The sequence below is a fragment of the Limulus polyphemus genome, unplaced genomic scaffold, assembly GCF_000517525.1.
Source record: "Limulus polyphemus unplaced genomic scaffold, Limulus_polyphemus-2.1.2 Scaffold4079, whole genome shotgun sequence".
Taxonomy (NCBI): Eukaryota; Metazoa; Arthropoda; class Merostomata; order Xiphosura; family Limulidae; genus Limulus; species Limulus polyphemus.
Genome location: NW_013669689.1, coordinates 73,022 through 88,118, shown reverse-complemented (window position 1 = coordinate 88,118; position 15,097 = coordinate 73,022). Strand labels below are relative to the sequence as shown.

Genomic DNA, 15,097 nt, shown 5'->3' with positions numbered 1-15,097 from the left:
GAAACGTTGTACATTTGCTGTTATATTAAAGTTTTTCTTCATTACCCATTCAAGCCGTCTCCAGCCATTATTAGTTGGTAGTTGTATTATCATATTGAAAGCTTATTTGTTTGTACTTAAGCACAAAGTTACACAATGGGCTAACCCGGTTTCTAGCGTTGTGAGTTCGCAGATATACCGCTGTGCCACTGGGGGGCAGATCGAAAGCTTAACAGCAAGTAGTGTATGTTATATTAGTTTTGATACATGTACTGTGATATCAAAGCAGCTGCATAACAGTAGTGAATTTGCATCACTTGGATTCCTGTACCACCATAAAACGGTAGTTTATTACTAAGGATATAACTTTGACATTTCCGGATTGAATGAAAAAGTTGTCGTATAACTTTTGTTTTGAGGCTTGTTGTCCACATCATGATTATATATTTTTTAAATAATTGTAGGTCAAAGCGTGTATAAGTTATGAAACAATATATATCTTCTCACAACTGTACCTAAATATTTACATATATTAAAATTGAAACACTACCTCACTCAATTAGGCAAGAGGAACTTACCTCGCAAGAGGACTATACTTCAGTTTTTGCGCATGGCTTTTAATTGAATAATGACCTACCAAACGTAGTAAAGAAATCCTCTCTCTATACTTCGTGAGTTGCTTAGAAAAACCCCCATTAGTGAATGACTCGTTAGTTAATCGGAGTAAGCTCATTGAATTTTTTTATACTGTGCTTTTGTAGTATTATTACTAATAGTGAAAAAAAAACAAAAAAACCTAAAACGCAAGATGCTACTTCGCAGGATAAAATTTAACCTCTATAGTATCGGAAGAATTTCATCGTTACTAATTACTAATTATCTTTACTTTGCACATCGCGCAATTTAAACTTCCCATGATATGTGAAAATTGCAGCACTCTGAAGCCTCACTCAAAATCGTTTCATAACATTCTCTTACCATGCTGGAAAGTCCTGATGTGGTCAAATCTCCTGATTCCTGTTGCAGTCAGTCGTTCAAGCACATCCAGGGCTGATCTATTGTTGCTGCAAGCTTCCATTTCTCATGTGCACGTTTTAGTTTTATTTTATTACTACTATTATTTTTTTACAAAGTCAGTGCAAGAGCTTTGTGAATTTTAATATGTAGAAATGATTAACGATGTGTGCAACTTTCCACCAGTTTGTGAACTTTAGAAATGATAGCGGCAATCCTGCGTTTTGGGGGAGGGGAATACTTTCCCATCCGTTCCCCAATATTTGTGCTGATCTTCCCTTGTCGATGCTGTTCACGGTTTTATAGATAGTCTGTTTATGAAATTGATGCGCGCTGTACAGAAACTTTTCATGTGATATAAACTCCAGCCACAAATTTATCCGTGGCTTCATGTTCTGTCAAATGGTTGGGAATTTGCTGTAAACCAAATCTGCAAGAGCCAAACATATTTGTCTTTCATTTGCGGCGACGCGCCATTGTATTAGTATATATAAAATCGTCGTTACATAGGGCGAATACCGTAATAGTGTAGATAACTAATATGACTTGAACCTGTCGTTAATGTGCCTTCCTCTTGGCGAATGTTGTATTCTTAGCCACAGTAAATTTGCAGTTTGTGTGATATTCTTTAACTTAAGTCCCCTTATAATTTAAGATTTTTAATATGTGTATTGTAAAGTTAACCAACATAAACATTAAACGTGAGGTTAACCTTTGTTATTAAATATTGGGTCACCTTCTTCGACTGTGAAACATTGGACCAATTTTTAAAGCATGTTTAATGTAAAGATAATTCATAAGGTTATTAAGTAGAGAATTAACCTATACAGTAATGTCAAACGTTTGTGAAACTTGCAGTATCGTATCGTGTTTCTTTTCTGGTTCATGCACAATATAAGATCAATGCTCAGCAATAATTAGCAGTAACATTGTGCAACTTAATCCTCACAATTGTAATGGGAGAATATTTCGTTCAGCACAATAGCACGAAGGTTGTTAACCATTAAGAATAGTAGAAAATTATACTTTGGGTGTATAACTCGGCAGTTTAAAACTCACTGCAGTAAATCCAGAGAGCCTCTTTTTTTTAAATTTGACTTGCGATGACAAACACGAATATTTTTCAAACGATATCCAACTTACCTGTACAAAAGCAACAGATATCTTCTGTCAACATTAACTTGTGCAGCATTCAGTAAACAGACTATTTTGAATATATTGGAGACTATATAATTTAAAACACAAACTTTAAATCCGCTGAGATTATTTTTTGTTTGTTTGTTTGTTATTTGAGACTAAGCATCTAACTTGGAGAAGAAATGGGTCATATGCTTAAATTAAGTTCGTCTTGACCTAGTTAAAGGATTGTAAGTAGATTTCACTTGTCTTATGCAGGATTCAGTATAACGCAGTTATAATACAAATAAAGTGAAAAGCATTGCCATTTCTTTAAGTGATAGTTACTTAATTGTAAACGTAATAATTTGTCTTATAAACTTGAACCGATTTATATGATGTTAAGTAATTCTCGGTAAAGTTAGAGAGTCATTGAAAGTAAAAGTCATCGTGAACAATATAGTCTGGTAACGAGATTAACTCGTAAATTGACTTCATCTAGGTATACCAAGACTGGTATATTTGCATGGTCGTTTGAGTTAATGCTTAAAATATATTACTTGTAGGTTGCTTCGGTGGTTTCATTGGATTATTGGTTGTCATTATTAACGGTGGATAATTTCTTTCATGACAACCGGTATTTTAAATTACAATAGTGTTAAAACTGAAATGTTCGTTTTAGAGAAACTTGAATGTTCAAGTTATTGTAGCGCGAATACTGATGCTTTACTCTGAACGGTATAGTTGTTTAAACATTGCAGTGTCAGAAGTAAATTTTTGGTTTCAGTCAGGATATTCATGTTATACGTTGTTAACATCGATATGTTAATTTCAGCTTTGTGCACTTTCCACTTGTAAAAATGGGTATATAATTTCCAGCTAAATTAAAAATGTTATATGACATTGCATTGTATAGCACATACACTATAACGCTCTGAAATTTATAAATATGGCAGAGCTTTGATACTGGACAAAAACTTGTTAGAAAACGCCATTCTAACCCGTTTATTATATATAAGGACTTTCTAATATCTGCTGAGTTAATTACTTTTTTCCAGCATTACACATCTACTACTCATTTGTATCCGTAATATTTCCACTAGGCGGCGCTGAACGAATCGCTGAGTACTTTCGATTCTCATGGTAACCTGCGGGGCCATCGGAAACAGTAACGATCAACTTCTAGGACTGTATGCCTCTGGTAAGTTAAGGCTTTTTAAATGCACTTACTATTTCACACCAGACGTTCAGAAATATTCCCTTCTGGCCTCAGAAACTAAATAGAAGAAATAGCATTTTCTGAAGTTTTCAACCATCTTTTTTCTTAAATTTAATTTACAACTGTTCTACAAGTTAAATTAGAAACTAGAACTAAGCTGCGTGGGGGAAGGAGATGTGCACGTGTATGGGTGTGAAGAGGAGCGAGAGCACACACACTGAAGATTGTACGTACTTCTCGAGAGAGTAAAGGTTTTATTTTGGGAATGTTGCCAGTGTAACAGTGTGTTCCATCTGATGTATGCCAGTACCTGGTCCACTGTGAACATCCTAAGATCCTGAAAGAGGGGATGATCGACGCCAAATTCTGGGGAGTAAGTACATTATTTCAGTGGATTAAGTGCGTATTGAGAAAGAAATAAACTTTTAATATTTCGGAAGTATATACACGTGTATACGCGTATGTATACAAAAATTATAAAACGTTTTTATTACTTTCTGTTTTAGTATGTATAGATACTCTTCAGAGTAAAATTACAAACATAATCCAAAGAGCATCTATAGATGCCAAACCAGTATATTTATAATATAATAAGTTTTAAAATTGTGGGACATGCATTTAAAATACTTTTATTTAATGTGTCGGAAAATAATTAGGAATATCTCGTATATCAAATAATTTTCTACTTCAAAAATTTAGTTTATTTATGCTGTTCATATAAGCTAAGATTAAGAAACAGTTGTGTTTTTATTGTTAAGTAAACGAATGGTTCATAAAAATGTGCTGTTATTAAAGCAAAGAAATATTTTTTACAAATCTGTTGATAAAAATACACTAATGTATTATGTTAGTTTTATACGTGTATTTAGCCTGAGTAATAAGTATGTTAATTTACGTACGGCGGTTGTTAAGAGAGTAATTACTATTATATCCCTGTTGCTTGATGACAAAAGTTGAGCCCCAAAGTGGCACAGCGGTATGTCTGCGGACTTACAACGCTAGAATCCGGGTTTCGATACCCGTGGTGGGCAGAGCACAGATAGCCCATTGTGCAGCTTTGTGCTTAATTACAAACAGACATAAGTGGGCCTATTTAATGTTTATACAATTTTTATTTTTTTTGAGGACCGTATGTACTTTCACAGGTCTGTTGCGTATGTTTGTTTTTTAAAAATACATTATTACATACGCAGTTTCTTCCAGGGTATTCACAAGGTAACAGAATTTGGTTTCTAAGTATTTTACATAAATCATTTGTTGGTGTGTAATTACTTCTAAAAGTCTGTTACGAAACTAAAGCTGACAAATGAATGTTTTACACAAGCCAGCTATAGGTATCACAATTAGGATTATGAATGCTGTATTTACAAGTGTATTAGGTTTGTGTCAGCACTGCAGAGATCTGCTGTTTCCTGAAACTTTTTCATTAAGAGTTTATCGAAAAGTAAATAAACTTGTTATGGTGTGAACGCCTTTTCTGAGTCTGTGAACATAATTATAATGAATTGTACTTTTTAAAAGACATTAACGATAGGTCTATTATATTTTTAACACTGCATTGTTTATTCAGTCCCTAAGGATTTTGTAGAAGGAACGCGTGTGATAGTGTTTCAACTGCACTGTGTCCTCCATATTCATTTCCACGACGCGTTTCGTTCAATACAGAGCTCATAAGGCCAGCTGGGACCCAACAGCCACAGTCGGAACACTATTGTTTAAGTCATTTGTTACAATAACAGTTGCTTCGTCAGTGATTGCTATGGCGGACATGTGGTTGAAATATTATTATACACTTATTGAGAAACACTAAGGGAATGAAAAAGAACATAGTATTAAAAAGTATAATAGGTTTAGCAGTAATGTCTCGTGACAAGTAAATTCAATAAACTGTTGATTCTTTTGCACATGCTTGTTGTTTAATACGTAAATAATTGAAATATATCATAACGTGTTAGGTTAGTAAATAAAAACGTGTGTTTTTCACTCGTTCGATATGAAAGTACGAAACTCAAGATTAGACTCGTATATATTGCACAATATCCTTTTTTATTTTTATTATTGTCAAAAAACGTGTCTGAAACATTTGGACATTAGTATACTACAATGATCCGTATGATAACTATCGTATAAAAGCTATTGTCTTGTGACCCCAAATTTTCTACTGTAAATGTCAAAATTGGTACAATTCAAGATTTTAATGGTGGTTTTATATCCGTATAATGTTTTTCTACGTAAGACGAAGTTGAATGCTTGTAATTAATTTCGTTTGTTGCTTTGGATGTTGTTTAATGTATAATTGATTTTTTAAGTTATTTTCTTATCTTTATTGGATAGCCTGTTTGGCGAAATTTACTTTAAAAACCTAATTAATAAAACAGACAAATAACATAAAAATTCTCAGATATTCTTTTCCGGTATCGCTGTGTAAAATTAAACATTTAAAATATGTGGTAATTAACTGTTTATGCATATGTGTGTATTTTGACTACATAAATCAGAATATTTAGACTGTAAGTAATTTATCTACTCAAATGTATATGTTTAGACGTTATCATTATTACTGTTTACATTAACTACGTTATATTCAATTGTTTCGGTATTGTATAGTTAGACACGTTATGCTCAACTGTTCCCGTATTACTGTATAGCATAAATACGTTAGACTGAAATGTCTTTGTATTACTGTATAGCATAAATACGTTAGACTGAAATGTCTTTGTATTACTGTATAGCATAAATACGTTAGACTGAAATGTCTTTGTGTTACTGTATAGCATAAATACGTTAGACTGAAATGTCTTTGTGTTACTGTATAGTATAAATACGTTAGACTGAAATGTCTTTGTGTTACTGTATAGCATAAATACGTTAGACTGAAATGTCTTTGTGTTACTGTATAGCATAAATACGTTAGACTGGAATGTCTGTATTACTGTATAGCATAAATACGTTAGACTGAAATGTCTTTGTGTTACTGTATAGCATAAATACGTTAGACTGAAATGTCTTTGTGTTACTGTATAGCATAAATACGTTAGACTGAAATGTCTTTGTGTTACTGTATAGCATAAATACGTTAGACTGAAATGTCTTTGTATTATTGTATAGCTTACGTACATTAGACTGGAATGTCTATGTATTACTGTATAGCTTACGTACGTTAGACTGAAATGACTTTGTATTAATGTATAGCTTAAATACGTTAGACTGAAATGTCTTTGTATAACTGTATAGCTTAAATACGTTAGACTGGAATGTCTTTGTATTACTGTATAACATAAATACGTTAGACTGGAATGTCTGTGTATTACTGTATAACATAAATACGTTAGACTGGAATGTCTGTGTATTACTGTATAACATAAATACGTTAGACTGGAATGTCTGTGTATTACTGTATAACATAAATACGTTAGACTGAAATGTCTGTGTATAACTGTATAGCTTAAGTACGTTAGACTGGAATGTCTATGTATTACAGTATAGCTTAAGTACGTTAGACTGGAATGTCTATGTATTACAGTATAGCTTAAATACGTTAGACTGAAATGTCTATGTATTACAGTATAGCTTAAATACGTTAGACTGAAATATCTTTGTATAACTGTATAGCTTAAGTACATTAGACTGGAATGTCTTTGTGTTACTGTATAACATAAATACGTTAGCCTGGAATGTCTTTGTATTACTGTATAGCTTACGTACGTTAGACTGAAATGTCTGTGTATAACTGTATAGCATAAATACGTTAGACTGAAATGTCTGTGTATAACTGTATAGCATAAATACGTTAGACTGAAATGTCTGTGTATAACTGTATAGCATAAATACGTTAGACTGAAATGTCTATGTATTACAGTATAGCTTAAATACGTTAGACTGAAATGTCTATGTATTACAGTATAGCTTAAATACGTTAGACTGAAATGTCTTTGTATTACTGTATAGCTTAAATACGTTAGACTGAAATGTCTTTGTACTACTGTATAGTTAAAAATGTTAGACTCAAGTGATCCGGTATCACTGTGTAGTCTAAATACGTTAGACTCGAGCGGTCCCGTATCACTGTGTAGTTTAAATACGTTAGACTCGAGTGTTCCCGTATTATGTATAGGTTGAATACGTTAGACTCGAGTGTTCCCGTATTCCCATGGATTGTATTTTAAGAAAGTCATACTAATGTGTTCTGTTATATGGACTTAAATATATGAGGCCCAAGTTTTAAGTAGTATCACTGTGGAAGCTAAATACGTTTGAGTTACGTGCTCCGTTTTATTTTAAGTACGGTAGTACTTAATAGTAGGGATTGACAAGGATTCCAAATAATTCACATGCCGAAAATCCACCCTATTGAATTCCTAAACGAAAAACCGACCATTCAAAGTATTGGTTAAGATATAGTATGCGGATATATACTAATAATACGCTAAAATGGTGCTAACATTTCGGGTATAACAATTCAAAAATTTCTAAAACAGCAACTTTTTCGTCTATTGCCTACCTACCTGATCATGTCAGCGGGTCTAGCACTTAGATGGCTCGGACTATCGCTTCAAGATTTCTCCAGATTACTTGACTGGTCTGTGGGTATCCGCTTTTGATATTCCGATAAAAATCCACACTCACACACATCGCTTCATATCGATGGAAAGACACGCGACAGTTTTTAATGGTAAAGTATGTACTTTATACGGGTATAACATAAAAAAGTAAGCAAACAAGAGTATCAAAATATATTAATTTTAAATGAAGTAAGAATCCTGCTATAAAAAGTAATGAAGCAAGAATTAAAACCACAATCACAAATTTATAAGATTCAATCCCTACTTTGGCAGCTTCATACACTTATTTGTAGGCCAAGGTAAGGATTAAATTTTACAAATTTGTGATTGGGGTTTTAATTTTTGTTTCATTACTTTTTATATCAAGATCTAAACTCCATTTTAAAATTCATAATTTTTGATATTTTTGTAAGCTTATTTATTACTTCATCAAATGTCAATATCTATCTCAAATACTGCAAAAACTATACACACATCTCGGTGTCGACGTATGTTAACTTTTCTTGTTCAGTCTTATTTTCAGGCACACAACTTGATTAACTTTTGATCCTAGTGTTATCGACATTATATAAAAAGGCACAAAATACATTTTATACTTACTTCATTGAACACCTTTGTAAAAATAAATTTATGAAAGCCACGCGTATACACATATTAGCTTTGTTCCATAAAGTTAAGAAAAAGAAAGTCGCAATATTGTCTTCGAGAGCATTTAAAATGGCTACATTGGCGGACTATTTGTTAAAATGGAAAAAAAAATGTATATTGAAAAGGTTATAACAAAATTCTTGAGTAAATTATTATACGTCAGCTATATAAGCCTATTGTTCACTTTAAAGAGAGTACAGCAGGGGCTCAGCGGTAAGCTTGAGTGGTGATACTGTGAAATCCGAGGTTTGATTCCGTGCAGATAACCTGTTGTATAGCATTTCGCTTAAGAACAAGCACTTTAAAGATCGTATTGTTAAAGTGGGATGTTAAAAAGTGGTTTGTTGATGCAGTTACTCTAGCGGAAGGGATTGTTGTATGGGCTCAGGTACTCGTTTAGAAAGAGAGTATTTCAGAGATTTATTTCAAGACAGAACTAACAGTTGACTCGTTACTGCACATTGAACAAGCTAAGTCAGTTTAACGTACTCAACATAACAAAACGTAGAATAAACTCTTGAATAAAAGGGCTTTTTGGGAGTAATGTGTTTATAGAAAGATGATTTGTAGTGTGTATACATTGATTAAATCACATTCGAATTATGTAGCTGAGGAAAAGGAGAAAGCTTAACACGTGTAAATATTACTGGTTCTCTCCTCCCCTCCCCCCCCACACACTCTCTCACCGTGTGTTTTTAAATCAGTCTGTAATTACTCATTACACATTTTATCTGTATATAATTAAACAATTAGACCAAAAACCTACAGCTTCACACGTACAGGGTAGACGTGTGAAACAATAGGGGAAGCACATATACGAACTATAAATTGGAAACGGTAGAACTAGTGAGAGAGGCATTTGCAGAAAACGAACGTACATATTGGTGGGAATGCACCGCCTCTCAGTCATCATTTGCAAACGTCATATGTGAACTCAGATTTGGATATGTGTTCTTTCTTTTGTACCTGATGAAGAATAATCGAAGGTTGGGATATAATGTTATATTGCAATTTTTTTTATTGTTTTGTTTGGAATCTGTAAGGTTTTATGCATATTTAATCATTTGTATTGTGCGGTTTTGTATTCTAGTCAAAATTACTAAAATGTTCATTATAATTAAATGCCCTTACAATAGTAGAATTGTATAAGTTTGTTAATTAAGTTTTTGTGAAGTAACAGTTTTACTTAGTGTTTAAAAAAAATACAAAGTAAATACTTTTTACTTTGAAATTTTAGCACATTTCTCTTCATTACAAGTAGCAGCAGTTCTTAAGCAGTCCATCCTAGCCAAAACCCCAGTTTGCTATGTTTTTTAACAGATTCATTTTTCATCACGCGTTTTCACTTCATGTACACATTATCGAAAACCCTAGTCACACGTTTAAATATCATGGTTTCAAATAATGTCTGGAGACGGCTTGAATGGGTAATGAAGAAAAACTTTAATACAAGTTTAACATAACAGCAAATGTACAACGTTGTACATTTTCTGTTATGTTAAACTTTTATTAAAGTTTTTCTTCATTACCTATTCAAGCCGTCTCCAGCCATTATTAGTCTCAAAGTGGGTTCCTCGTCACCGATTTTGAAATCATGGTTTCAAGTATTTCAAAGCGTTACTACTGTGTTTAGAATATTTCTATGAGATCCTGGCATGGCTATTTAAACAAAACGCTTAATTTGTTTTGTTGTAGATATTTCCAGCGTGTTATTGTGAAAGCGAGACTGGTAGTGACATTTGTTAAGATGCTGTAAATAATTTGCCTAGAAAATTGAGGGTGCTGCTGACAGCTAGCCGGCTGACTTGAGTGGCTGGCTGTGTTTAACTTAATTCTCAGCATGCTTGATAAAAAGTGTAATGAAATCTATAATAAGCTGCGGCAAGTTACTTTTGTTTTATTATAAGTATACAGTTATCATGCTGCTTTGTGGTTTGTCATATTTGGGGAATGTATATATCATATGATTAATATTTAATTCAGATCTGAAATGTGTGATACTCTTTATACCCCAAATCCTGACCTCTGTATAATTTTTTTTTATTTCGAGTACTAACACCTTTATTGAATATTGCCATAAATATTGCCTCCTTTGATAAATTGTACCACACTTGATGACCTAATTAATAGCCTGAATAGAAGTTATTACTCTATGTCCTGACTCAATAATAACCTTTACCCTAAGAATATTGAATATTCTGACGGTTATCCAATATGATGGCCTCAGTAATAACCATTATTCTAAGTTTTGAAAGCATTTCCATGACAACCTTCACCTTGATTTCTATAATGACCACCCCGTACACTGACAACTGACCGATCACTTCATATTCTGGGACCGGGCGTGGCTCAGTGATTAGTATTACCGGAGCATGAATCCTCTTGCCTCAAAAACGCTCTGTTGACTAGTTGCCTTCAACTCTAGTCTATCAATTCAAAATTAGGGACGGCCGTGCGCAAAATATATTCTGACTACATAAATAGTCTGTACAATGAGTACAAATAATTACCCAATTTTTGAAAATTTGATTTGTAAATAACTTAAATAAAATTGATAATGATTGCATTCACTTGCTTAATCTGGTTCACGCCATAACAGTCACTCGCTCTTCATGAAAGAATGCTTAATTAGCTATGACTTTTCCTTCCCATATCTAATTTCATCGACAACTTTTTCATTTGAGCGTAATATAGGAGCTATAGGGAAGCAATAAAAAATCAGTAAAATACATAATGTTCTAAAGAAACTTGATGGTATGATTTGTTGCATACGCTAACAGACCCCCAAGGCCATCCTTGACAGAAGACTCAGTGTTGTGGCCTCACGTTTTTGATTTATGATAGGTGGAAATAAAAATATTTTGTAACGGGTAAACGTTTGAGTCACATTATTTCAATGTTATTTTGCCGGCCATGATAAACCGCCCATTACAGTTTAGCCGTTTAGAAATAGTTTCTGATCAAAATTATACACGTACATGGTAAAATCATATTACCAGTTAATATCACCTGCTTTGTACTACCGGTTCAGCAAGAACTGCGAATTAGGTCACTCAAATCAAGGCTAGCAACTTATTTACATATGCATGACTTTCATTAGTAACCAAGGCCAGACTATACCACCTAGTTGAGTGCACGTAGAAACAGTTGCTTCTTCACGTTGTCTGTGTAGGTATTACTGTTGGTAAAATCAGTACAAAATAAACATGTTTTAAAGTTCTTCATTCGTAACACTTGTACATCTTCGAAGGAGAGTGATTATCAATATAAAAAAAATATACCAGAAAAATATTATAATGAATCTAAACAACAGTATTTAATTGATATACAGACCAAAGGGATAAAACAACAACAAAAAACGAGATAGGCTTTGCATCTTATCAACAACTTTATATGTGAATTATTTTAATTGAATTAATTAGCCAAGTCATTAGGGCTAGTGATTTGCGATTTACTCATGACAGTGTATTGTTTTGTGCTAACTGTGTGCGTGCGTATGGGTTGTGTAAAAATACAACAAAACCTGATCGCGCCAGTGGCTCAGCGGTAAGTTTGTAGGTATACAACGCTAAAACTCGGGTTTCCATACGCCTAGTGTGCAGAGCACAAGTAGTCCATTGTGGTGTAGCTGTGCGCTTAACAACAACCACCAAATTAGCAAAACTGTAACATATATATGCCACACACACACACACCAGTGGCTGTACTGGTTGAGGGATGAGATGGTATCCCCCATACCGTCGTCCTTTGACTGGTTAGAAGCATGCTCTGTTAAAGGAGATGTTAACATGTTGTAATTACCATGTACTGTCAATTAAAGTAATCTTTTGTGTATTTTGATGAACACAAAATAAGTGTCTTAAATAACGTTTTGTATTGAATGGAGAATTTCTTTCTTTTCCCCCTTTTTTTTTTGCCTTGTAGAATGAACTTTTGTTCATTTTAAGGTGATTTTTTTTGTTCCGCAAAAAATAATTTCATTTCCATTTATATTGTTCGTTCTATTGTAGTGTGAATTTCTTTTATTGTAATCACTCCCTGTGTTAAGTGTTATGTTACTTGTTATCCGTGAAGATTAGCACTGGTCATTAAAGATGTTTGTTGAGCGTACGATAAATACCATTCTTTTATATTTCCAACGTTTTTCGTGGGTAGTTTGGTTTACTTATTGAGTTTGTGCGATGTTTTTTCAGGATGAATTTCATCCATTTATTGAGGCTCTCCTGCCTCACGTCAAGGCTTTCTCATACACCTGGTTCAACTTGCAGGCAGCTAAGAGAAAATACTACAAAAAACATGAGAAGCGAATGACTCTGGAGGAAGAAAGAAGATGCAAAGAAGAGTTACAGGTAAAGAGTAAGACTGTTTTCTTTTAATAGAGAGATTCAGATACACGTAATCACGTGTAACTCACAGTAACATTTAAACTGAAAACACACAGTTGTTATTTTCTATTTTGTTTTCTTGAAGTTGAAGGTAGTCCTTGAGACTGCTTAACATTTATTTGGAAAACTAATCCTGTCGCTTTGTCAACTTTTTCTTTATTTTGAATCTCGTATAGGTAGACAAATTTAGATAGATTTGGTTATTTTTAAAGAAGTACATAGATTCATATAGGTAAATGTGTATGTTCAGAAATAACGGTTAAAAGGAATTGTTTGTAGAGATTGGACATAACACTAACGATTTGGAAACTAATAGATAAATGTAAAAGATGTCATTTGTCTAATTGAGATGTTAATCATAGGAAGAAAATTGAAACGTAATAGAATGTATACAGATAACAGTAGATTAGAATGTAATTGCTATTCATTCATAGTAGCAGTTAAAATCAGTATAGTACTGAGCTGAAAGTTAGCTAAGTTGTGCTTTGGTGCCTACAGTATAAAAATAGTTAAACGTGTTTTCGTTTGTGGTTTATTTAAACAGATGTTTGTCTTTGAGCAATGTTCTTTCTTTTTTCCCTATGCTGGTGTTGTTATGCTAAAATAACTTAATGAGACGCATAGAAGAGAATGCAGACATTGCAGAAAACTTTGCTGGGGAGATAAAAACTTAGGGCCTCAGAAGTTCTGTGATCTGTTTAAATAGTGAACTGTGCAGAAACGAAAAACTGGAAACAGCTTAGGAAACTGTGCTAAACTTTAAACATATCACAGAACTTCTGAGGCCCTAAGTTTTAGTTTCTGTTAGTGAATTGTGCAGAAACGAAAAACTGGAAACAGCTTAGGAAACTGTGCTAAAGACAGAAACTAAAACTTAGGACCTCAGAATATCTATCCTAAATGATGATAAGGGGTCAAACTCAAAATAAAACTTTTAAAAAAGAAGATGGCAAAAGAATTGTTTGTTACGTTTTCAACAGTTTCCCCTGTTTCCCTCCCCTTTGAGGAAGAAATCTTAATTCCACTCCACCAGCTCTCTTTCACACATTCTCCTTGAAGTGAATCAAGTCAACACTTTGCTATCACGGAAAGCTAGGTAGAGAGGGGCTTGTGGTTTTTTTATTCATTCAGGATCACGTAAGACAACGTCATTCAAGATTTTTGTAGTTTTGTTAGCTAGACGGGCGTGGGTCTGTTTAATCGTCTTTGTGTTCACTTTAGTTACAGGGTTTCCTTGTGGGTTACAAGCATGTTGGAACTGTGGATAAAATATTGTTATGAGTACAATAAAAGATGCTACTCGTTACAGGTTCCTTTTATGTAATGTCAATAACATTCAGTTTGTTAAAGAAGGAGGTTTCAGAACGGAACGGTGATTATTTGAAATATAGCCTGTAGAATATTGTTGTATACGGAATGAGTCGGACCGCCACCACGTGTAGGAGTAATAAAAAGCTTTGTCTCAACATGCAAGGACAAATTGACCCAATATTCTTTAAGTTAGACGGGGCAGGCAGAATACTCGAGCTTTTAATCATGATTATCGGGTGCATGAAACAAGCTTGTAGAAACGACTGTTATTTACGTTTTTCTTGGACTAATAATTATGTAAACCAAGTAAATGTACTAAAATAAGTACGTCACTCGTTGGCTGACGTGTATGTATTATATATAGAAAATTATGTTAGTTAAAACGATTATTTGTATATTATCTTGACGCTGCTGTGACTATAGCAAAACATGTATCCATCCAGCTTCCCAAACCTGTAAACGTTTCATGTAACCGCTCGAACTAGGCCCTATCGTGTTTTATAAGCATAGGTGATATGAAAATTAACAGAAATATCGTTAAACGTATTTATTAACGGTGATTGTTATTTTGACCTTAGTTCTTGAATGTTTATCAATACTGTATTACTTCGTGATTTATTCTAAGATATTTCATAGAAATTCTTCATGTATGAGTAACACACATACATACTAACAAACGGAATTGAAAATCCCAAGTTTGCCATATCGCATTGTTGTTGACTTTATTGACTGAGGAACGTACTGTAGCTGGCTTGCAGAGACTCATCTAAATAGCGCTGTTAAACCATACATTTCACCATTTCTTGGGTCTCTCTCTCTTTTACACACACACACACACACACACACACACACACACACACACT

The 15,097-nt window shown here is 33.6% G+C and overlaps 1 protein-coding gene across 6 annotated transcripts in view; it reads left to right on the top strand.

Moving 5' to 3' along the window:
- LOC106470549 (nuclear factor 1 X-type-like) overlaps positions 1–15,097 on the top strand; it is a 64,990-nt gene that overhangs the window by 7,679 nt on the left and 42,214 nt on the right. For 2 of the 6 annotated variants that reach the window (XM_022399158.1, XM_013931109.2), the window contains exons 1-2: positions 3,533–3,701; positions 12,732–12,887. In XM_022399158.1, the coding sequence (XP_022254866.1) occupies positions 3,678–3,701; positions 12,732–12,887 (180 nt within the window). In that variant the 5' untranslated portion in view covers positions 3,533–3,677. Of the gene's footprint in view, positions 1–3,212; positions 3,311–3,531; positions 3,702–12,731; positions 12,888–15,097 lie in introns of those variants that run through there. The other 4 variants (XM_013931110.2, XM_013931111.2, XM_013931112.2 and 1 more) reach the window with 4 other exon arrangements.